This window comes from Hemiscyllium ocellatum, chromosome 11 (genome assembly GCF_020745735.1).
Source record: "Hemiscyllium ocellatum isolate sHemOce1 chromosome 11, sHemOce1.pat.X.cur, whole genome shotgun sequence".
NCBI lineage: Eukaryota > Metazoa > Chordata > Chondrichthyes > Orectolobiformes > Hemiscylliidae > Hemiscyllium > Hemiscyllium ocellatum.
The window spans coordinates 67,251,087-67,276,580 of record NC_083411.1 but is presented as its reverse complement, the minus strand read 5'-3'; the positions used below and the strand labels follow the sequence as shown (position 1 = coordinate 67,276,580).

General features: G+C 39.1%; 1 protein-coding gene across 2 annotated transcripts in view; it reads left to right on the top strand.

Moving 5' to 3' along the window:
- The window catches only part of LOC132820449 (U2 snRNP-associated SURP motif-containing protein-like), a 57,745-nt gene extending 43,400 nt beyond the window's left edge, over positions 1–14,345 (top strand). The window contains exons 21-25 of one of the 2 annotated variants that reach the window (XM_060832597.1): positions 7,440–7,590; positions 10,940–11,050; positions 11,543–11,799; positions 13,405–13,569; positions 13,784–14,345. In XM_060832597.1, the coding sequence (XP_060688580.1) occupies positions 7,440–7,590; positions 10,940–11,050; positions 11,543–11,799; positions 13,405–13,569; positions 13,784–13,919 (820 nt within the window). In that variant the 3' untranslated portion in view covers positions 13,920–14,345. The remainder of the gene's footprint in view (positions 1–7,439; positions 7,591–10,939; positions 11,051–11,542; positions 11,800–13,404; positions 13,570–13,783) is intronic. The other variant, XM_060832598.1, reaches the window with a different exon arrangement.
- Positions 14,346–25,494: the final 11,149 nt, after the last annotated feature.

Genomic DNA, 25,494 nt, shown 5'->3' with positions numbered 1-25,494 from the left:
ATAGTGTGCCATTTCTGCCCTTCCATCTGAATACTGTGAACACATCTTCTTCACCTCTCCACTGACAGAATTCAACAGTGACCATTCCCTCAGTAAAAGTGAGAAAGTGAGGACTGCAGATGCTGGAGAGTCAGAGTCAAAAGGTGTGGCACTGGAAAAACACAGCAGGTCAGACAACATCCGAGGAACAGGAGAGTCGATGTTTTGAACATAAGACCTTCCTGATGAAAGACTTATGCCTGAAACGTTGACTTTCCTGCTCCTTCTTTTTCCTGACCTTTGTTTTTCCAGCACAGTTCTTTCTGTGACACCCCAGTAACATCACTTCTGACACTTGCTTTTGCACACAGCCCCCAAATGGCACCTTCCCATGCAATCCATTCACATCGTCCCTCCACACTATTCAATGCCCCAAGTACACCTTCCAAATAAGGCAGTCTTTTATGTGTACTGCTTTCAGTTGTATTTGTTTCTTACATTCAACTTTACTTTAGCAAGACTGAGCACAGACTATGACTATTTTGCAGAATGCCTCTGTTCTGTCAGTAATGACTCTGACCATCCAGTTGCTTATTTCAATAAACCATCTTTCTCTATGTTAACATTATCTATTGGGGCTACTATAGTGTTCCAACAAAACTCCCCTCAAGCTTGAGGAACATCACATCATTATTGGCTTAGGCACATTACAGCCTCTAGGACTCAATATTGTGTTCCACAACTCTAAAGCATAAGCCCTTTCTCCATCTCCACTCCCTAGCTGTATGTTACTGACTCTGCTGTCAGTGGAATGAGCCCATTTCCCATTGTCACACTATTTTATAACTGTTATCAGTTCTTTCCTGCCACTAGTCTTTTGCTGTGTTCACTCTCACTATCTGTCCCACTCGCTGCACCTCCCCTGACAACAGCATCAAAAACACCATTTTTCAGTGAAGTTCACTCCATTTTTCAGAATGGCAACCGGTGACAAGCGGTGTCCCACAGGGTTCAGTGTTGGGGCCGCAGCTGTTCACATTTTATATTAATGATCTGGATGAAGGGACTGGGGCATTCTAGCGAAGTTTGCTGATGATACGAAGTTAGGTGGACAGACAGGTAGTACTGAGGAAGTGGGGAGGCTGCAGAAGGATCTAGACAGTTTTGGGAGAGTGGTCTAGGAAATGGCTGTTGGAATTCAACGTGAGCAAATGCGAGGTCTTGCACTTTGGAAAAAAGAATAAAAGCATAGACTACTTTCTAAACGGTGAGAAAATTCGTAAAGCCAAAGTACAAAGGGATCTGGGAGTGCTAGTCGAGGATTCTCTAAAGGTAAACATGCAGGCTGTGTCCGTGATTTAAGAAAGCGAATGCAATGTTGTCATTTATCTCAAGGGTTGGAATATAAAAGCACTTTATAAAGCTCTGGTTAGGCCCCATTTGGAGTACTGTGTCCAGTTTTGGTTCCCACACCTCAGGAAGGACATACTGGCACTGGAACGTGTCCAACGGAGATTCACACGGATGATCCCTGGAATGGTTGGTCTAACATACGAGGAACAGCTGAGGAACCTGGGATTGTATTCATTGGAGTTTGGAAGATTGAGGGGAGACTTAATAGAAACTTACAAGATAATATATGGCTTGGAAAGAGTGGACGCTAGAAAATTGTTTCCATTAGGTGAGGAGACTAAGACCCATGGACAGCCTTAGAATTAGAGGGGTCAAATCAGAACAGAAATGAGGAGACATTTCTTCAGCCAGAGGTGGTGGGCCTGTGGAATTCATTGCCGCAGAGTGAAGTGGAGGCTGGGACGCTAAATGTCTTCAAGGCAGAGATTGATAGATTCTTGATGTCACGAGGAATTAAGGGCTACGGGGAGAATGCTGGTAAGTGGAGTTGAAATGCCCATCAGCCGTGATTGAATGGCGGAGTGGACTCGATGGGCCGAATGGCCTTACTTCCACTCCTGGGTCTTATGGTCTTATGAAGACATAAGTTTAACATTAACTCTCCCTTTCCCCTCCAGCACTTTGTGTTTATTTTAAAATGTCTGCACCTCCAGTATTTTACTCTTATAGTCTTTCAGTAATGCAGAGTGTGTTTCTATTCTTTAGTACACATATCTGGCAAAGCTTTTTGCTTTGCACTCATCAGAATAGTTCACAAGACAGAATGCTAATTGATTGGAAATGACAGCGGTTGGTTGGAATCCTGCCAATTGGGAGGGGTCCACCCAATCACTGCACTTCTTTCAAATTGTCTGTTGTTTTACCTTTACTCGGGTGTTTTTTTGTGAATTCTCCTCCTGATAAGTGCAAGATGAAAACCTTCAGCAAAATGTGTCTTTCTTCAACCACAAGCAACATGACAATAATGAAGCAGCTAATCAGTGGCTCAGTGGTTAGCACTGCTGCCTCACAGCACAAGGGACCTGGGTCCAATTCCAGTCTCTGGCGAAATTGTGGAATTTTCACATTCTCCCTATGTGTCGGTTTCCTTTGGGTGCTTGGGTTTCCTCCCACAGTCCAAAGATGTGCAGGTGAATTGGCCATGCTAAATTGCGCATAGTGTTTAAGGATATGTGGGTTAAGTGCATTAGTCAGGGGAGATGTAAAGTAATAGGGTAGAGCAATAGGTCTGGGTACGATACTCACCATAGCTCGGTGTGGACTTGTTGGGCCTGCTGGTCTGTTTCTACCCTGTAGTGAGTCTATGATAACGGCTTTGAAGAATGCCAAATCCTTATCACCAATTGATTTCAGTTGTGGGGTTTTAAAGCATGTAGATAAGAAAATTGTAGATGCCCTAATTATTGTCTTAGAATGTTCTTTTGGTATGAGAATTCTTCCTTCACATTAGAAAAATTGTATAGCCCTTCAATAAAGTGCGGTGAGAGAAAGAAAATGGTTGATTACAGATCCATTTGTAGTCCAGGATTACAAAATTCTGCAATTGGGGATAGGAGATGAACATCTTGATTAGAGAGAGCTAGCAAGGATTTCTAAAGAATAGGTCATGCCTGACTAAGCTGAATTTTTATTCACAAGGTCATGAATGTCATGAACAGGATTTTATTGGTGTAAGATATTTGTATTAATTTTTCCAAAGGTGTTTGAGAAAATCCATCATGAGTACTGATAGCTAAAATTGACACTCCTGGAATTGAAGGCATTTTATCAACTGAGTGCAAGGAGACAAAGGTGTATTATGTTAGGCACGTGCAATGGCTTAATGTGACTAATAGTTTCATTCAGAGATCTGTATTAGGGCTTCAATTATTGGTCTTATTTTATTAGTTTGAATAATGAGATAGAAAAGCACATATCCAATGTAGTGCCCAAAACAGGGTCTTGTGCATAAAGACAGGGGACATGGCTGAATTTACTGTTGAGTGGTTTAATATTTTTGTGTATGTTTGCCAGCTTCAGCCAATTCAGTTATTCCATGTGATACCAAGGTATGGTTGAAGGCATTGCTTTGCTGATAAGGCTGTGAGCTGGAAAAACATTCTGGACACTGAAAACATTCTGTACCCTTAATCAAGCTGTTCCAGTACATTCACAATACTGGCACCTACATGACACTGTGTAAAATTGACCTGCCATGTCCTTTACAGGACAAATGCAACCCAGCCAATTACTGCCCTGTCGGTCTACTTTTAATTGGTTGAAAAGTGTTGGTTGATGCTCCGTTTAGGTTGTGACAGGCTCATCAGCTCCTGATCTCACAGCATTCATCCAAACATGGTCAAAAGACCTGAACCCAAAATGGGAAGGGAGGGTGATCACTGTTCACTTCGAGGCATCTTTTGACCAAATGTGGCATCAAGGAGCTCTAGCTAAACTGTGTTCAGTAGGATTGGGAGTGTTTGCTGATGATTGCATAATATTTGGCACCATTTTTAACTCCTCATACTGAAGCAGTCTGTGTCCAAATGCAACAGGAACTGGACAGCACTCAGGCTTTGGCTGATAAGTAGCAAGTAATGTGTGCCAGGCAGTGATCATCTTCAACAAGACTGATTCCAACCATCACTGAATTTTCCACTCTCAACGTTCTTGGAGTTTCACCTGAAACTGAACTGCACCACCTATATAAGTACCCTGATTGTAAGACCACATCAGAAACTGGAAATTCTGCAATAAGTAACCTGTCTCCTCAAATCTGTCCATGATCTACAAGGCACAAGTCAGTGGTGTGATGGCATATCCCCAATTACTTGGATGAATGCAGCTCCAACAACAGTCAAGACGCTCAATTTTATCCAGGACAAAGCAGCTGCTGATTGGCGTCCCATCTGATACCATCAGTATTCACTCTCTCCATGGTAGCAGCAGTGTGAACTATCTACAAGATATGGTACAACAGCCCCTTCCAAATCCGTGACCTCTATCCCCTAGGAGGCAAGGGCAACAGATACATCGAAATATCATCACCTTCAGGTTCCCCTCGGAGCCACATACCAGTTTGATTTAGAACTGTATCATGATTCCTTCACTGTCACTGGCTGAAAGTCCTGGAACCCTCTCTCTAATAGCACAGGTGGTGTACCTGCTCCCCATGCAGTGCAGTGTTTTTGGGTAGGCAGCTCATCACCACCTTGACAGCAATTAGAAATAGGCAGTATCTGTTGGCCTAGCTAGGAATGTAATAATCCCATGAATAATCCAAAAAAAACAGTTGAATTAGTAGTTATTGGCAATATCAGGATTGCTATGATGTCAATTTTACTATTTTCAAGGGTAATTGACTCATTAATATATGTTGAATTGACCTTGATTGCCAACCTAAAGATAGTGATTCTTTAGGCATGTTGGATTTGTATGTTTGACAGATCATAAACTAGGAGATTTCAATATGTTTAGAATAACATCAACTCAGTATCACTGATGATGAACAAACTCCAAGGACTGTAAACTGTATGGAGTCTGTGGTTGAATCATACCAAACTGTGGTGTGATGTTTTGGTTCTGTTTTCACAGTACAGGGGCACATTACCTACACCCTGTCACTTTAGGGCCTGGAATATGGTGAAGCTTGAGGCTTTCTGCAGTGATAAAGTATCCAATCTCCTGTTTGCCTCTGCTAACACATCCTTTTTCAACTTGTTTGTTTAAGTTTCTGTGTGGTGCTGCAAATTGCAATACTTTGAAAACTACTTTAATGCCTTTTATTTTGGTGATTCGTTTGTGTTTTGATTAAAGGGTGTGATTCGTCTGATTTGTGGGTGGATCTTGTGCCTGAAGAATATTTGAATTGGACAGCTGATAAAGCACTTTAATTTTGAATTGGCTTTTCTGGATTCCGAGAAGTAGTTCATGTGGGGATTCTGCGCTGTGGTCTTGGTAGCCATTTAATAGTTGGCTTTGCTAGATCCACAAAGGAGGTTCTGGGGTGACCAGGCAGGGAGAGGATTTTATTCTTCACTGTCATTGTTCTAAACTTTGTGATGCTGCCTTTGAATTGCAGTTCTGAGAGTCTTGAAACAAAATGCTTGAAATGTTACTCTGTTTCATTTTGTAAGTGTCCACATTAGTTGTGATGAACTATTTATGTTGAAGCTAGATGAAAGATGAGATGCTCCAAGATTATAAATACTGCACTCTATGTTGCTTGTAGTTTGACAAATCGCTTCTCTTAGACTTGATTTCTGTTCTTTATCCTTTAATATAAACACTGCTGGTTTACAGGAAGTTTTTCATTTGAGGAAGGCCGAAAATATAAAGTGGATGAAAATTGTTCTCTGGTGTTTATCTAGAAGCCTGTTTTCTGTAATTTTTATGGCATTCTTCCCAGCGTGGATTAAATTTGAAATCAAACTTCATATGGTTTTCAAAAATTCACTTGGCAGTTTTTTTTGCTTTCTGGGAAATTAATGGATTATGAATCTAAATGATTTTTATTGGAGTCTTCAATTTATTTTCCTGTAAAATGAATATTATTATTTCAAAATTACATTTCTAAGGATATAAAATTTATTTTGATGCAAGTTACAAACACAGTAGCATTGGTACCATTTGAGTAATGCCAGTAATGGCAAGCATGCTAAGTTGCAGACCTTTCTCTAAGTTGCAGTAAACATCACGTATGACTAATACACTAATTTGGCAAGTTTATATGTTATCTTACTGGAGCAGAAATTATCCTATTTGTGTTAATAGGGCAGCTGTTTGAATTTCATGAGTTTGTCCCCTGAGTAGAATAGTTTGTCCTGCAGAAGAAACCCATCAAAAGTCAGAATTTCACTTCATACACTCGGACATCTTGGGATAATTTTAAGAGCACTTGAGGAATCCTCTGGAAGGGTGCTTATATTTTCCATGCTTTCCCCATATTTATTATGATTTGAATAATAAACTTTATTCATATAATTTGTAGAAGTAGGTAACATGACATTTCAAAGTTGAAATTACAAAAAGTACAAATAAAACCAGGTTATTCTAATACTTTATCACTACATTTAAAATTACTACATTCACGACTTGTCAAGCATAGAGTCTGAAGGGTTTTATCCAGTTTTTAGTGTTCTGTAGATAGCTGTAAGGCCTTAGACGGTGACCTTACTATCATCTGTGCTGTTGCTTAAATTTGATATGAAAGCCTGACCTAGGAATTGACACATCTATTTTTGCGGCAGACCTTTTGCCTTGGTCAGGACAATCATTCTTTTAATTATTAGTTCAGACCTCTATACTGACAGATTAAAATTAGGTTTCTTGCTTTCTTGGCGTCTTATTCCAGGCCAGACTCCTCCTGGTCAGTTCATTTCGCTCCTTCGTCAGGAAAGGGCCTGCTTCTTTTCAGCTCCATATTATTATAAAGTAAATTATTATAAAGCTGTTATTAATTGGATTCTGAGGTTTAAGGAGGGAACTAAAATTTGGAAAGGAAACTTGTAGAAATTGCATGAGAATGGGTGGGGAATAGGCCAGGCAAAGCCACACATATGGTCAGAGGTTTTGAGGGGCTGCCTCATTTGCAATTTTCCAGTTGGCTTCTACATCCTCTATCTGTGCAGACGTCTTTTCTTAGTTGAAGAAGACGTTGTCTAACATTTGCAACTGAACATTTACTTGAATAGTAAAATAATGCTTAACTGATTACAGTTAAGTAGACTGAAATAATTGGGTGAAAACTTTGTTTGATTGCTGTGCACTTCAAATTTTGCTGCTTGCCATCCATATGCATGACATTGTGTTTTAAACCTATCCGTGTCTGAATGTCATTAATTTTTGTCAATACTTATTGCCTGCCTTGATCACAGCATTTTCTTACATTTTTAGAATGTGCTAATCAGTATCTTGGAAGATATGTATGTAGACACCAGTATAATGTTAATAGATAGATTTTTGGCGATCTGGAGGAGGTAGTAAAACACAGGCAGAAGTACACTTGTCAGCAGGTCATCAATTTAATATTCAAAAAGCAGTGAATTCTGGGTGTTTTTGATGTACAGGGAGGAAATTAAAGAGGAGTCTGATGAGGAAGAGGATGATGGTATTGAATCTGAAGAGTCATTTGGACAGAATGAAGATCCCTATGATTCAAAATCTCAAAAAATGTTGGAAATGTCTGAAGAGAAACGTGCCAAACTGCGGGAAATTGAGGTAATAAACTGTTTTTATTTAAATCTTGTATGTGTTTTAACAGATGTTTTTTAATTGATTTGCTGTAAAAACATCATTTGAAATAATATAGCTTAAAGGTTTGAGGCTTAGTAATGGCAGTGCTATCTTTGTAGACTTTGTCATCTCACTTTTAATAGCTTCTTTTATAAAGGTATAGGGTGGCAGACAGAGAACTCCCACAACCAGTTGAACAGATCTAAGATCAGTCCTGTTCAATCTAGCCATGAATGTGGGTGGGCAATTAATCAGCTAACAAGAGGCAGAGGCACCCATATATTACCCCATTTTCAATACTGGGGGAGCCTAGCACATCATTGCAAAAGATGAAGCTGACACATTTGCAGCAACAATCTGTCAGGATGTCTTGTCGATGATCTCTCCTGGAATTTCCTTAAGTTTCGAGGATGACAGGTGCCTATGATTGCAGCCAATTTGTTTCATTCCACTTGCTTTCAAGAAATGACTGAAAGCCTTGATAACATCTTGGCAGTAGTACTGAAGACTTATTTCCAACCAGTTAAACTACTGACAAAACTGGAAGTCGGACACCAACTAGGACAAAGACTTCGAGACAAAAAAAAATGCAGATGCTGGAATCCAAAGTATACAGGCAAGAGGCTGGAGGAACACAGCAAGCCAGGCAGTGTCAGGAGGTGGGAAATTCAGCGTTTTGGACCACCTGGGACAAAGCAGCCCACTTGCACAGGAGCAGCTGTTTATACTATCCACAAGGTATACTGCAGTAACTCCCCAGTGCTCCTTCAACAGCCTCTACCACCTAGAAAGCTAAGTCTTAAGATGCTTGGGAACAGCACTACCTGAAAGTTACCTTCCAAATCTCATATCATCCTAGCTTGAAACTACATCATTGTTCCTTCACTGTCAGTGGGTCAAAATTGTTCACTTCCGAACAAGAAGTTTACCTACTCCCCATGAATTTCAGCAGCCCAAGAAGACTGCTTCCTGACCATTTCTTGATGGCAGTTAGGATGTGCAATAAATGCTGGCCCAGCTAGCCACATCTCGTGAATCAATACCAACATCAAGCTATTGTAAAACTTGTTCTCAATATTTGAACCAACAACTCTGGATAACACATTGTTTATTACATTTTTATTAAAAATTACATTGAAGCATAGAGAAGTTGGGACATTACATTAGTTTTTTCAGAGTTAATTTAATCTAAAAGGGAATATTCCAGAGAGAACTTCGTAAGAACGTAAGAAATAGGATTGGATCATGCTTTTGAACCTATTCTGCCATTCAATCAGATCGTGGCTGATCTATTTCAAAGGAACTCTACCTTCCTATAACAATCCCCATATCCCTTAGCTTATTTAGGTACTAAGCACATTATCATCAAAATATGAAACAGGAATAGATCCTCTCAAGCTAGGTCTGCCATTAATTATGATCATGGTTCATCATTGACTTCACTTTTCAATCTGCTTCCCATATCCCTTCATGATCTGACAGACCAAAACTCTGTGCCTCAGATTTGAATATATTCAGTGATAGCACATTTGAAACCCTCACGTTGTACAACTCGTCTCTGTATTAAATAATTGGGCTCCTTTCCTGAGACTGTGTCCCCTTGTTCTAGATTCTCCAGTGAGGAACAGCACCCCTCTATCTTGCTTACCAAGTCCCTTCATAACCTTGTATACTTGAATGAGCTTGCTTTCTCATTTTGCTAAAATCCAGACTTCATAGGCCCAACTAACTGGTCATATGGCAACATTGATGTCCCAGGAATTAATCTAGTTAACTTTGCATCATTTTTAAAGCAACTGTTTCCTGCCTTAAGTATCAACACCAAAATTGCACACAATTGTCCAGGTGTGATCTTGCCAAAGTACTGTACAGACATAGAAAGACTTCTTTGTTGCAGTTCAGCCCCTTTGCAATAAAAACTAACATGCAAATTTCCTTTCTGGTTGATTGCTGTACCTGCATGCTCTGTTTCTTCTATCATTATACCTACTTTCTTTGTGTATCACCATTTAAAAGTTACATGCCTTTTAAAATTATTCTGAATTTCAAATCTTACAATCAAAGTGAATAACTTCACACTTGCCCATATTGTATTCCACCTGTCACTTTGCGCGTTTACTTAACCTGTCAGTATCTCTCTGTAGTCTCTTTGGGTTCTATTAATGGCTTTTGCTTCCACCCAGCTTTGTATTGTCAACAAATGTAGTTACATTATTGTCTGTCTCTTTATCTGAGTCATTGACATAGACAGCACAAAGCTGAGGCCACAGCACTGAAGATTATGGCAATCCACAAGAAACAGACTGCTAACTTAAAAAATTAGCTGTTTATCCATATTCTTTGCTTCCTGTCCATTAACAAATCCTGTATCCCTACTAATATGACTACTTGCAACTCCATAAGCCCTTAGTTTGCAAACTAAAGTATTGTGTTCTCTCATGCAATTCTTTTTGGAATCAGGTATGTTGTATCAACTGTCTCCTTTGTATCATACAGTTATATCCTCTAAAAATATCTAAGAAACTTGTCAAACATGTTTTCTCTTTTGTGAAACCACGTTGACTTTGTGTGATGTCAATTTCAATCATTGCAGCTAAGCAAATATAGCCTTCTGAGTGACAGAATTTGGAAGATTCACATCCCTTCAGTGAAGTAATTTCTCCGCAACTCCGGTCCTGCATGGATAACCATCTTTTCTGTACTCCCCAGCCAAGGGAATGTTCTCCCAGCATCAATCCCTTTGTTTGTTAGACATTTTTCAATTCTTCTAAGTTCTCAGCATTGTAGGCCTATTTCACTCCATTCTCCTCGTGGGAAAATCCACTCCTGCTAAGAATCAGTCTCGTGGACCTTCCAAGGTTAAAAAAAGAACTGTGCATGATACTCATGCAGTCTCACAAAGCCTTGATGTGATTGGAGTTGGAAGAAAGGAAGTAAAAATGTAAATTGTTTCGCAAGAAATGTTGACATTTGCCTTTTTAGTTATTTGTTACATCTACATGTTTAGTTACAAAAAATAAAGTGCTGAAAAGCAAAGCAGGTCTGGCAACATCTGTGGAGAGAAAACAGTTAACAGAACCTTCTGAAGCTGCGTTTCACCAGCAGTTTGTTTTTGTGCATTTCAGACCACCAGTACAAAGTTGTTTTTATTTTTGCATGTTAACTCACTTTGATTCATGTGCAAGGACTCTCAAGTTCCTTGGGGTGCCAACATTTCCCATTTTCTCAACACACAAATAAAATGTGATTTTTTTTTGTTTCTCTAAACATGCTGGTCTTTTTATTTTGAATGACAACTATATTTTGAATTCTTAACTCTTCATTTCTTTCTCAGCTAAAAGTAATGAAATTTCAAGATGAATTGGAGTCTGGTAAAAGGACTAAGAAATCAGGAATGACTTTTCAACAACAGGTTGAGCATTATAGAAGTAAACTGTTACAAAAGGTAAGATAGTTAACTGTGGCTGGCAAGTTGCCTGAGTTTGAGCAGAGAATGAGCAACTGGTTTTCTGCACAGTGTATCAATTGTAACGACGTAAAGGAATGAGAAAGTGTAAATGACTAAAGCATGGAGGGCAGCAGATGACTTGCAAATTCATGAGGTGTTCCATTTTTGGGGGGCCCTCTTGTGGCACAGTGACAGTGTCACTATCTCTGGATCAGGAGGCCTGGGTTAAAGTCCCACCTGCTCCAGAGGTGTGTAATAACGTCTCTGAACCAGTTGATTAGAAGAATAGAGGGCGTTGAAAGCAGTATCAAAACTATTATGTCTCAGATGTTGTGATTTAAAGGAAATCATGTGTTGCATGATGGCATGCAAAATAATTATTAGTAATCTGAGAAGGAAATATTATTGCAATTCATAGTTTACATTTATATAAAGCCCATATTTTGTAACAAAAAAATGTCAAAGTAGCCTTTTTTTCACTGTGCGTAGGAAAAGGAAAAAGACCAGGATAAAGAACTAGAGAAAGAAGTTGGGGATCTTGAAAGAATAAAAGATCCAAGCAAAGAGAAAGATAAAAAGGAAAAAGATAGACCTGAAGAACGGAGCAAAGATAGAGACAGGGATAAAGTCAAGAGCAAAGATAAGGAGAAGAATAAGCTGAAGAGCAAGGATAAAGAACGCAGTAAAGATCGAGCACGGACTAAAGAGAAGCACAAGGAGAAAGGCAATTCCTCATCTCCCTCTAGGTAAGCAAATACGTGAAACTGTAAAGTAGAACAAATCCTTGGAATTCTGGTAATACCTGAAGTTCAAATGTAATTGATATGATTCACAAACCATTTTCACTTGCCACCGAGTTTCATATTGTGTCCCATTCTAACTGAGTTTGGAAGTAATTGTTTTATTTCTGCACCTCCATTTTTTCACATTGTTTGAGGCAAATATTGAAGGACGTTCAGTGTCATTCTTACCTTTTGCCCGTGGAACAACTTGCATGTAGGTGCACTTTTATCCCAATTCCTACAATTGTTTGCTGAGCTGATGCCTTGAAATTTCACTCTATGCATTTTAATTCTTGTGATGAGGTTTAGCCTTCTGTTAAAATGTTTGTGTGGACATCAAATGTTTTGCATAACTAAATATTTAGAATTTAAATTGAGTCCCTCAATGACTTAAATTATGAGTTTTTACCTTAGGTTTAGATTGTGGTATAAGTGTGAAGGTCTGTCTGATAACTGCATATTTTGTGAAGGAAGCTTGGCAGTATCAGTTTAGTTTTTGGGAAGCATAAAGTGAATATTAATTATTTGATTGTTGGGATCTGTAACTGCTGTAGTTGTTTGTCACAGTAGCATCCAAATTAATACTGAAGGTTCAAAATATATTATTACGAAACTTGGATTCTAAATTAGACTGAGTTATGTATCGCTTTAAGTTTGGTCTGCATTTATGTGGCCTAAGAAGCAGAGATGGAGTTTTAGTTCCATCATCGAGTCCTGTGAATGGGGAAAGAGGTCCTCAGTGGCACAGAAGTTTGTAAGCAAAAAGCTCCAGGAACAGAAAACTTAAGATGTGGGTGAAAACATCTTTACAAGACTGTTGCATATGAGAATTTAAGTAACACCTGTTAAAGAATAAGTGAACTGTTAACTGTTTGATCATTTAAAAAGAGCTATTAGCCAGGTTTTCCTACGCCAGCCCATTATTATTCCAGTGTGGATTGGAGCTGCACATGGTATCTGTGAAATCTTCATTGTAGAAGGTTTCAAAAGAATTGCCTTGGAAATTAGAATTTCTACCATGCATTTCCTCTCTGCCTCAAAATCTTCACTTACATTCGAGAATGTGGAGAGTTCCAATGAAATTAATTAAATAGTTACTTAGGAAAGGTCTAACTTCTGAGTAACTATTCAACTGAACCCTCACACTGCCAGCTACAATTCCCTGGTCTGCACCCTCTCCCACTTCACCCCCCTCAAGACTTCCACTGTGCCATGTTCCTTCAGCTGTTACGTACACTTGGATACTGTTCCATTGGTGAAGTTTCATATTAGTAGCCTTGAATAGAATTTTTCTTAGTTTGAGCTAAGCAGACCAGCATTTATGAATTAGGATCAGTGAGAGAGCATCAGCCCGGACGTCATCTCCATAGCTCAAAACATAAAATAGAAAGAGGCTTGTTTTAATTTAAATTCATCTTGTTACTAGGAAGGAAAGCAATAATTGAACAATTTAATCATTTGCATACATTTCAGAATCTTTAGAAAAAACAGGTTGAACAATGCCATTTGGGTAAACTTTAACCGATGTACTGTAATTGAAAGTATTTTAACATTGCGCTTGTATTTTAGGAAAAGGAGGTGTACAAGCTCCCCAAGTCCATCAAGAAGCATCCGATGTGAAATATCCGTGTCTCCTTGGTCTGAAAGGTCACTACTAAAAGAAAATACCCTGTCTAGGTCTCCATCCCCAGCATATAAAGATTCCCCAAGACAGAGCAGCAAACGGAAAAAAAGGTAGGTGCTATCTTCGTACAATCTGCGTTTGACAATTGGTTAGTCTGCAATGAGGAGCATGGAGTTTTCTTACAGAAGTTTCTTAGCATGTAGGTTAACTAGTCGAAATTACACTTTTTTCAAATAGGTCTATCAATATTCGGGATTCATATCTCGTGTTAAATCTTTTGGTAATATTTATGCTTGCATTTATTTATTCCAATTTTTTTGGTAGATCTTGGTCTCGATCAAAATCACCTAAAAAGTCAAAGCATTCTCGTTCAAGTTCTCCGAAGAAATCAAGGCGATCAAGGTCGCGCTCAAGGACTCCTCACCGGTCTCACAAAAAGTCAAAGAAGAGCAAGCGCTGACATCCATTAGGTTTGCTTCTGCGCGATTATGTACATAAAGGATGATGCAGCATTTTTTGTACTTTGTTTTGCCCCTTTGTTACTCTTTTCCATTTGTTTTATAGATGGAATAAATATTTGCTTTTGTATTTGGATAACTGCAACTCATGTTTAAAATGGGAATGTGATTCCGATCTGAAAATGGTGATCAGTTAGAAATAATCTGTGTAACTGTTGTTCTTGCAGTGTAAAGAATTCACTTCTGCTCCGCTACCTAGTTTTGCTTTTGCTTCAATACAGGTGTTGTGGTTTTTTATATATAATTACACAGTGAAGAGCTGCAGGGCCAGTATTTTTGTTTTGTTTTGTGACCCATATGCATCTCTGTTCTGTTCCTGTAATTACCGCAACATTTAAATAAACTTTTGTGGCTCCTTTCATGATATTGATCGGTTTTATTCAGCATAATGGGTCCATATAGTAACTTTATCATAATGAGTATATGCTTTTCCTGTGAGGGTGTGGGTTATCCATCTTGAGTTAAGTGTCACCTGTGACCTAAGGAGCAGCAGGAGTCTTATCCCCTGATGATTCTACAAGGAAATGTCTCCATTTTCCTCTTTCTATCAGTACAGCTGCTTGGCAGTTTAAAATGAAGAATTCTACTGATGTTTTCCAGTCGTATCAGGACTTTTGGTGCACCTTCAAAGTTATAGTAGTGTGAATACACAATATAAGCATTCTAGCTTTGATCTTTTCCATCCTTTTCACTTGGCTGGGAGAAACTTCCATAGTTTCCTATAATGTATCAAATATAAATGAAGTTTTAAACTGAATTATTACAATGAGATGTATATGTATTTGCTTTCTGTCTCAACCCCTCATTACAGAGTTTTAAGGTTGTTGTCCTGGTTCATGGTCAATAGTGCGGTATTCAAGACCCTTTTTTTTGACAGCATCTTCCCTATTGTAGCCATGTGTAGACCTGTTGACAGTCTGTACTAAAGAGAAGTTTTCCTGTTTAATTTTTTTTGAAGAAAATCTTAACTTACATATCTTTGTTTTGCAATATAGTAGTTAAGTAAAATTCTTTTCCAATGCTGGCCCAGCCCCTGTCTGCTTTTGGACACCAATGTTATGTATAACATGGAGAAATTCTTCACTCAGCTTCAGAAAGTTATTTCATTGAATATTTTTTTTGTACACAATTAAGAGGGAGCTTGGCCAAAAGTCAGAAACCCCATCAATGCTGGATCGTTGAGATTTTTAAAGTCAAGTTGAACCTTAATTTGAAACTAATGTATTTTAATATCCATCATGCATTGGGTGATTAAGTAGCTGCAGAATATTGACCCTTTAAGATCATCAATCCCAGATGTCATCTTCTCCCCTACTAATATTATATAAAGATTGTATCTCAATTCCATTTTTCCATTAACAAGAATTGTTCACTTGTTCTGAGCTGAAGATTCAACTTGACCCAGCCCCAAGACTATGCTAGTTACAATTTTGTACTTTGCAATTTATTTCTGATGCTTTTTTTTTGTTTTATAATGCCCCTTGGCCTGTAATGAAGTGCCCTGAAATTTCTCCCAACTTCTCAAAATTTTCAGATGTACCTCTTTTTCAGGTTAAATAAGACTTTGTGAGCCTTAAATTTACAGAATGAAGTCCTTGCATAAAATAGTAATGTACATGAAGCGTTGGATGAACATGTACCTTGAATACCAGCACAGCAAAAGAATGATTAAACTTATAAACTTTTAAACTTCTGAATGAGCCTCCCTCTTCAAAATCTGATTAAGTTAGAATAATAGTCTGTGCCTTGACCATTTTGGAGCCTGATCACCCTTTCCTTTGAGTCAAGATTTGCAGAATAAATTAGATATTGACTTGTCATTCTTTAACTGCTGACTTCATAACCATAATGCAATGTGTGCAAAATAAAATTACTTGCCCTTTGTACTGACATGACATGCCCACAAGTTATTAATTGTGCATTTATAAAAATGGAGCAGTTTAGCTAGTTATTTGTTGTTAGGATCATTCCATGTTTTCATACTAAAGGCATATTTTACTAGGCACACCCACTCTTTCTGATTTAAAGTTTCACATTAATACTTTTTCAAGCTGTTTCCCATTGGGAGGTTTAAATTGTCATGACTCCAGAGCTGAGAAAGAGTCTGGGTGGGAGAGCAGAAGAGAGACCTGCAGAGTTTTAAATAAAAAGCTTTTCACTAGGTTTTACTGGACAGAATTCAGGCCTCTGACATCAGGCAGTGGGCCATGTCCACACTCTCTTTAAAAAATAAGTGAAGATTTAAAGGGATCTTGCAACTTGTCACTCAGTTGGAGTTCCATGACAGCTATTGGTGTTTCAGAGCTGATACCCATGTGCACTTTAAAAGAAAAGTTAAAGTTTAAGCAGTTTTGAGGAAGGGTCACCGGACCAGATACATCAACTCTGATTTCTCTTCACAGATGCTGCCAAATCTGCTGAGCTTTTCCAGCAACTTTTTGTTTCTAAGTAAAGCTTGCAGTTTTTTGGTATTATCGAAATCCAAAAACCCACATTTTGAGTGCATCAACAAGCTCTAGTGAACATCTTTCTCTGTAAATTTCATTATGACATTAATTCTCATGTGTTTCTGGTGTTGAGTGACTGTAATATCAAGCAGACTAAGTCAATCACTTTGAAGAGTCCTCATGAATAGCTACCTAGAAGGTAAGGAGCAAGTTTATTGCTTATTTTTTGGTGAACAATATATAGATTAGATCACAAATTAGATTAATGTACAAGATGGAAGATCATAAACATAAAATAGTTAAATGTAGGATTTTTATGAAGGCGTGGGGATATTTGGCAATGATCCAGAAAAAATAATTTTCTGTTTGTACAGAGGTGTGCTGTGCTCTCTCAAATGCCACAGAAGTAACGTCAAGATACTGCAACCTCCTCTCCACTACCTCCTTTTCAAGTACAGAATTTGTTCATGATGTTAGACTGTTAGAGGAGAATGCTCTGATAATCAAACCCCAACACTCCACCTTTGTGTAAATGTCTTGATTCAGTTACCAATATGACTATTTCTCTTTGGAGATTGTCAAAAATAAGACAAACATCTACCAAACTTCATGAGCTCAAAACAGTCCGCTTATTATGGACAAAACTTATTTTTAAATCAACAGTTATGTTCTCATAGGACAAAATACAAGTCTGAACAGAGATGATGTTTAAAAGAAATGAAAACAAATGATAGTTTGGTTCTCACGTCCACTTTTCCTGCTGACAAAACTGAATTGTTGACGGCTGTAGATAGATGATAGTGTCAGCTCTCACTACTATCAACGTAGATTTGAATCATTGGGGATTGGTCACCACCTTTCCCATAACGATTTAACAGGTAGACAGAAATACTGGGATTTGGAATGTCTATTAGATTCCCAGGGATTTTTGTTGAGAGGATTGTGGGAGAGAGCCTGCAGCTTCCATGAAGTCATCTTTACATTGCATGCTGTGTCTGCAACAGAATGCTTGAGAGGATGGTAGGTAATCAGAAGAGAATCGTGGAAATAAAGAGTGACAAGTGTCTTGAGACCTGACCGTTTCCATCTAAAGTTCTTAAAGGAAATAAGGAAGCACGTTGTACACCTGCTAATTCTAATCCTCTCAGGATTGGACAATTGCATGTCACTCTCTAAGAAGGGCAAAAAGAGAGAAACCAGGGAATTACAGGCCAGTCTAACATCTGTGTTGGGGAAATTGTTGGGAGTCTATAATCAAGGATCAGGTAACTATACAGCGAAGACTTTCAGTTAATCAGGGATAGCCAGCATGGATTCATGGTAGGCAGGTCATGCCTTGAATTTTTTGAAGAGGTGACCAAGGCAGTGGACAGGGGAAGATCTGTGAATGATGTTTATATGCACTTCAAGAAGGCATGTGATAGTTTACAGACTCTTACATGGAATCTAAGAAAGCTTCTGGACTGAGGTCTAATTTCTGATTATAGTTGGGAAATTGGTTGAGTAGAAGGTGACAAAATGGGGATACTGAGTAGGTACTCATTGACAGGATGTGACCATTGGTGTCCCTCAAGGATTGGTGTTAGGATCTCAAATATTCATTGTTTATTAATACTTGGAAAGTAGCATAAAAAGTCATGCACCAAAGTTTGCTGATGACCAATTAAATAGCACAAGACAGTGTAGATAGTTTAAAATTGCAGACTGATATTTATAGATTAAAGTGATTGGGCAAAACAGTGGAAGGTAGAGTTCAGTGTACGTTTCATATGAGTTTATCCATTTTGGACTGAAAAAGGATAAATTAGATTACTTTCTAGATGGTATGAAATTAAATACAGTGAATGCCCAAAGGGACTTGGGAGTTCAGGATCTTTAAAATGGCACAAAGATGTGCAGAAAGTAAGAGAGCTAATGGAATGTTGGCCTTTGTATCTAGATGGCTGGAGTACAAAGCTGCAGAAGTTCTGCTGCAGTTATACAAACCCTGGTTTGACTCCACTTGGATTATTGCGAGCAGACTTGGCACCACACCTTAGGAAGGTTATATTGGCTTTGGAAGGTGTATAATGTAGATTTACAAGAATGATTTACAAGACTTCAGGGGTAAAGTTATGAAGAGAGGTTACACAAATTAGGCCTATTTTCTCTAGAATTTAGAATGCTAAGGGGCGATCTGATTGAAGTCTTCGAGATGTCAGCAGGAAAGACAATAGATCAAGATAAACTATTTCCATTGGTTGGGAATTCTTGAACTCTTCAGAAGGTTGGTGTGGACTTGTTGGGCTGAAGGGCCTGTTTCTGCACTGTAGGGATTCCAATTCTAATTCGGGGACATAGTCAATGTATTAGAGCCAGACTTTTCAGAAGAGATGTTAGGAGCTCTCTTCCGCAAAGGGCAGTGGATGCTGGATCAGTTAATTTTAAATCTGAGATAATACATTTCCTTAACAAAAATGTATCTAAGGGATATGGGGCCAAGATTAGGCCATTGAATGGTGGGACAGGCTCGAGGGATTGAATGGCCTACTCCTGTTCCAGTGTAACAGCTGGAGAGTAGATAACTTGCATTTGAGCAGCTTAAAATTCATTCTTCACTTCATACTGGAGTGGACTGGGGAAGTTCAGTTAAAACTAGTTGAGAAACAGTGACATGCAGCAAGATATGTCCCAGTGAGGATGGAGGATTCTAAAAAAGGGATGAACCAACTACGTTTAACTAGGGAAGTTATAGATAGAAAAAAAAGTTAAAAGAGAAAAAACATAATGTGGCAAAGATTAGTGGTAGACCAGAGAACTGGGAACATTTTGAAAGCCAACGAAAGATGACCAAAACAATGAAGAAGGCAAAAATGCACCGAAAACGAACCAGCAACTAAAATAAAAATTGGCAGCAAGCATTTCAGTTTATAAAGAGGAAAGGGTGGGGCAAAGTGAGTACAGGCCCCTTGGAGAATAAAGCTGGGAGAACTAGGAAATGCCGGAGGAGTTGAATAACTACATTGCAACAGTCCTCAGTATAAGACTTTATTTAGCATTTTTGGAATGTTATTAATCGGAGACTCAAGGGTTAGAGTGGGGGCAGGAAATAAATGTTATAATTATCATTAAAGAAAAGCTATTAGGGAAGCTACTGGAGCTAGGGGCTGATAAGCCCCTGCACCTGATGGGTTCATTCTAGGATTCAGAAAGTAGTTACAGAGATAGTGAATGCACTGGTAGTGACCTTCCAAGAATCCTTGGATTTGGGAAAAATCGCAGTGATCTGGAAAACTGACAATGTAACGCCTTACAAAGGGACAGACCCAAAGATCGGTTACCATAGGCCGATTAGTTTAATATCTGTTATTGAGAAAATGTTAGAGTCTGTTGCAATGGATGTAATAGTGGAGCATTTAGAAATACATCCTAAAAGAATAAGCATAACTTCACAAAGGGAAAATCATACCCAACAAATTTATTGCAGTTCTTTGAAGATGTCAAAGACAGGGTAGATAAAGGAAGGCCAGTAGATGTAATGTATTTGGATTTCCAAAAGGCATTCAGTAGGGTACTCCAACTAAGGTTATTTAATAAATGTTGGTTTATTATATAAGAACGGACAGAGAATGGGATAGCAGAGGGTTGGGATAATGGTAACTTGTAACTAGTAAAATACCAGAGGGATAATTGCTGCCACAATTATTCATGTTGTAGATTAATGACTTGGATGAGAAAAAATAATGTACTACAGCCAAGTTGTAGTTGACAAAAAAAATAGGCAAGTTGTGAGGATGACTGGGGATATAGACAGGTTAAGTGAATGGGCAAAAAGCTTGGCAGATGGGATACATGTGGGAAAATGTGAAGTTATGCACTTTGGCAGGCAGAACAGAAGAGCAAATGTTATTTAAATGAGGAAAGGCTGCACAGAGTCACCCTGTTATAAGAAGGATATTTTAAACTGGAGATCGTTCAGAAAAGATTTATCAGAATGTTGCCAAGAATGAACGATTTGAGATATAAAAATAGACCGGAAAGGCTAGGACCTTTTTTCACTGAAGCATAGGTGGTTGAGTGGTGATCTCATTTATGTAGATAAGGTGAATGACAACAGTCATTTCCCTAGGGTGGGAGAACTCAAAACTAGGGGATAATATTTTCAAGGTGAGAGGAGAAAGATTTAAGAAGGACTTGAGGGATAACTTTTTTATGCAGTGGTTTGTATATGGAATGAACTGCCAGAGAAAGTGATGGATGCAGATATAGTTACAATGTTGGAAAGGTTTTGGATAAGTTCATGAATAGGAAAGGTTTGGAGTGATATGTGTCCAACGCAGGCTGGTGGGACAAGTTTAGTTTGGGAACATGGTCGGTGTGGACTGGTTGGACCAAAGGGTCTTGCTTCTATGCTGTATGAGTCTATGAATTGGGGTCCTTGTGAATGAATCACAAAGTAGCTAGCATACAAGTTGAATAGGTAGTAGAAAAAGCAAACTGACTTCGCTTTAATTTCATAGGGAATGGAGTATACAAGTAGAGAGATCTTGCTAAAACTATACAAAGACATAAGTCAAACCACACCTAGAATATTGTGAACAGTATTGGTCCCTTTCCCTAAGGATACATGCCACACTGGCATTGGAGGCTGTCCACTGAAAGTTCAGTGGGTTGATTCCAGGTATGGAAGGATTTTGCTTTGAGGAGAGATTGAGTAGATTGGGTTTACGCTTATTGGAGTTTAGAAGTTCACCTTACTGAGATATATAATGGGGCTTCACAGGGTAGATACAAAGAGGTTGTTTCCCCTTGTGGGACAGTCTAGGATCAGAAGGGATATTCTCAGAGTAAGAGGCCATCCATTTAAGACAGAGATGATTTTTTTCTCTAAGGATAGTCAATCTCTCTTTCCTGCGGAGAGCTGTCCAAGTTGAGTATTTTCATGGCTGAGATAGACCGATTTTGAATTAGCCAGGGAATCAAAGGGATAAGGCCAGAAAGTGGAGTTGAGGATTATCAAATTATCCATGATCTCATTGAATGGCAGAGCAGATTCAATGGGCCAAATGGCCTGTCTTTGTTCCTGCATCTTAGGAGTTTGTGCCTGGAACAGCCCCTATGAGCCATTCCATAATCCTTCACAGGATTTACATGCCTTAGAATCTGGCTGAGGTCTTTGAGTAGTTTGTCCGCAGACTCTCAGGCATCTGTCCCACAGTTTTACGTTCAGTATTTTTATTTATGTGCCAGTATGTAATATTTATGTTCTTTATGTAATATTTTCATTAGGTTTCCCACAGACTATTCCAAGCCGAATAAGATAAATGTTTATTTTGCTAAATGTGTTTACAGTGATCTCGTAACCACAAGGGAATTAGTTCTAGTTTCACAGCACATCCCCAAGTGTGGTAGGAAAAATCAAGGATTGTGCATTGATATATTACATTGTGAATAAAGAGGAAAGATAATATTTTCTTTTGTATAACATATTTCCAGTCATGAGATGATCTGAAGTACTTTAAGCCAATCAATTATGCTACTTTTATGGTTAAAGTAAATGTAGCAGTTAATAGTGCCCACAACAGGATAGTACTGAAATCTTGAGACTGCTGGACTATATGATACAGGATACGTCTTTGTGCATTGTATTGGCTGAATTACATTCTTGGTATCTCGGTGGTAGAATATTCACCACTTCAGGAAGTCATGGGGTCAAGCCAACTACCAGATATTTTAGCATTCCATTTTGTAAAGAGGTCACATTTTCATTGTTTCTTAATTTTTGGATTGAGGACCAAATGCAAAAAAGAACTTCTTTAAACCAAGGAAACTGTAGAAGAAAATGTTGGAGTTTTAAAATAAGCTACTGGAACTCATTGTAAGTTGTATCTACACTGTTGCCTTGTTTAAACAGTGGGAGTGCTGAGTGATGGGTGGGGTAAGGGATGTTGTGGGGTTGAGGGAGAGGCTCGCTAGATTCATTGGCACTGTGGGGGTGTGTGGGGGTGTGTGTGTGTGTGTGTGTGTGCCGGGTCATTTTGCTCAGAAGACAATCTGTTGATTGGTCCTTTAAATTGTGTGGCTCAGGAAAGGTCAGCGTGGCAGCAACTTTCTGATTGGCTCATGGGCAGTTGGACAGCCAGTGTGCCAATAACATGGGCAGAAGGCTTCCAGATTGTAGAAAGACAGCATCTCTCGCGCGCTCTCTCTCACTCTCCTTGTAGAAGACACCAAATATTTGAAGAGAGCTACCTATATTAACTCACTATTTGCTGATACAACTGAAGACGTGGTCACCAACAGTCAAGTGATTAAAACTGGGAATGCTTGGAAGGTCAAAATTAGGGGAGAGCAGATATCTTTGGAGGAGATTACAGAAATAGGAAGGAGTAAGGTCCTTGAGGGATTTGAAAGCTAGCATGAGAATTTTGAATCAAGGATTTGCTTGGTCAGACTAGTGGAATTCATTGAACACGAGGATGCCAAGTGAATGGAATTTGGTGCAAGTTAAGACACGAGCAGTAGAGTTTTGGATGAATTCAAGTTTACGATGTGTAAAATACGGAAAAAGACATCCAAGAGAATAGTGGGATAAAAACATGAGTTGAGACAAGAGCAACATTTTGGAGGTGAAAATAAACTTTGGTGATGGTGTAATCAAGAGGTTTTTGGGAGAGAGGTGATGATGACACATTTAGAGAAAAGAGATAATATTTGAAGAACATTTGAAGCTCATCATTAGGGGCAAGTGTGACACTAAGATTATGAACAAATTGTTTTAATCCAAACTTATTGCAAGGGAGAGGAATGAAGTCTGTATGTAGGCAATGGAATGTGGAAGAGATCCACAAACAATGGCTTCAAGCTTTCCAACATTTAATTTGAGGAGATTTCTGCTCATGCAGCATCTATACTGGACTTTAGAAAGCACTGTTCAAGTTTAACAGCAGTGGAATCAAAAGTTGGTGGTGAGGCAGAACAGAATATGATCAGCATAGAGGGGAAGACTGATACCTGTAATTTTGAAAGATAGTGCTCAGGGGCTGCACGCAGTTAAGAAGTAGCATGGGGGTAAGGGGGGGTGGTGCAGCAGCGGAAGTAATGGAAGTGAAACCATTGAAATTTATACTCTATGATTATTTAAGAATGGAACCAATTCCGAGTGGTCCTACTCAGTTGAACAACAGTCAGGAGGTGTTGGAGGAGAATGGTGAATCCTTCCAAAGGATGATGAGATATCGGGAGAATGAGAACAAAAAGTCAACTTTATTCACCGTCAGATAACGCATCATTTATAACTTTGATAAGAGCCCTCTTGGTATTGATTTTGGAGAGAGACCTTGGAGATATGAAGATAGTGTACAAGAGCAGATGTGGGTCAAGGACTTTAGAGAAGACAGGTGATAGTGACAGGAAAGAGGGACAGAACTTGTAGAGGTACAGTGGTGATTATTAGCTAAACGTTTGGAGGGCATGAGATCAATAGAAAGTCACATCGGGATTGAGGATTCACTTTGATTTGCTTCTTGGTACTCCACACCAGCAGAGTGTTCGATGAACCTCCAAATATATAACATATTGATTTAGGGCTCGAACATTTGGGAGGCGATATTCTTCCATTTTGTCTGATGATGGCTCGTACCATGGTGTTTATCTCCATCTTAAGCATTTCTTTGTGTGGCTCACTCTGGAATAGCAGTCTGTGCTACATCTGATGCAGTGGATGACATTGACTGAGAGGGACGAATGCCCTCTCCATTGGGTTGCCTGTTCATCTACCCATTTGAGCCAAGGCTGAAGCTCTGAGCACCTATTGAAGCAGGTGGACTGTGGCCATGTTAGCACCTTGCTATGTAGGATCTGCCTGACTTAAGATGAACATGGCTGCCTTATTTTATAAGGTATGGGTAATTTTGGTTCAGCCAGCATTTGTCACCCATCCCTGATTACTTTTGAGAATGCAGGGACCATTAGGAAGAGAGTTCCAAGCCCTTGACCCAGTGACACTGAACAATGGCAATATATTTCCACGTCAAGTTTTTATATGGCTTGGAGGAGAACTTGTAGGTTCCCATGCAACTGTGGTCCTTATTCTTGTAGGTGGGAGAGACCATGGATTTGGAAGGTGTTGTCAAGGGAAGTTGGTGAGTTATTGCAGTGCTTGAGGTGGTACACACTGTTGCCAATGTACATTTGTGATGAAGGAGTGCATGTGTTGCCAGGCAAGCTGAAAGCAAGTTTTTTTCAGTCTTGTTGGAGCTGCGCTCATCCAGTACAGTGTACAGTATTCATTACACTCCTGACTTGTAGATACTGGAAAGGGAGTCAGGAATAGAGTTACTCACTGCAGAATTCCTGGCCTTTGACCTCTCTTGCAGCTACAATATTTATATGGCTGGTCCTGTTGAGTTTCTGTTCAATAGTAATTCCCAGGATGTAGATGGCCAGGGATTCAGTGATGATAATATGTCAAGGGGTGATATTGTACAGTTGGCATACGATAGAACCTTCCATCATTGGAGACAACCTGTTGTACTCAGTTCTCTTTGCCAATTAAGGTGGGTTTATCATCTGTAACTATTGTCTCCTGTGTTGTTACTGACTTGTAATAAAGCTGAAATATCCTCTCCAGGGCACAAGCTTGTGAAAAATGAATGAAGATCCTCATTGAGTCCAATAGCATTAGATTTGGCACTAATTTGGTTGTAGGGGTTGCCGTGAGGATGACATCAGTCCTTCTTTGGGCTCCAATCCAGATTATCTCATCAGGATTCACACCCTTAGACTTCAGCTCTCTTGGGATATCCATAAGACATTGGCATACTTATCTACAAGACGGAGTTTAGATCATGAGTACCAGATCATGTCCACATGCCAGCAAGCCTGCACACTGCACATCAGTGGGTCAGACCTTCTCCACCCTCTGAAGGGTTGCAAGCCACCCAGTTTGGCCTACTTGTTCAACAAGTGGTTAATTGCAACTGACATGAGAGATGGTGGAAACACCAATCGACTGCAATTGAAAGCTGTGGGAAACTTACTGACCCCAATAAATGCTTATGTCATCGTGTGAAGTGGAAAGTGAGGACTG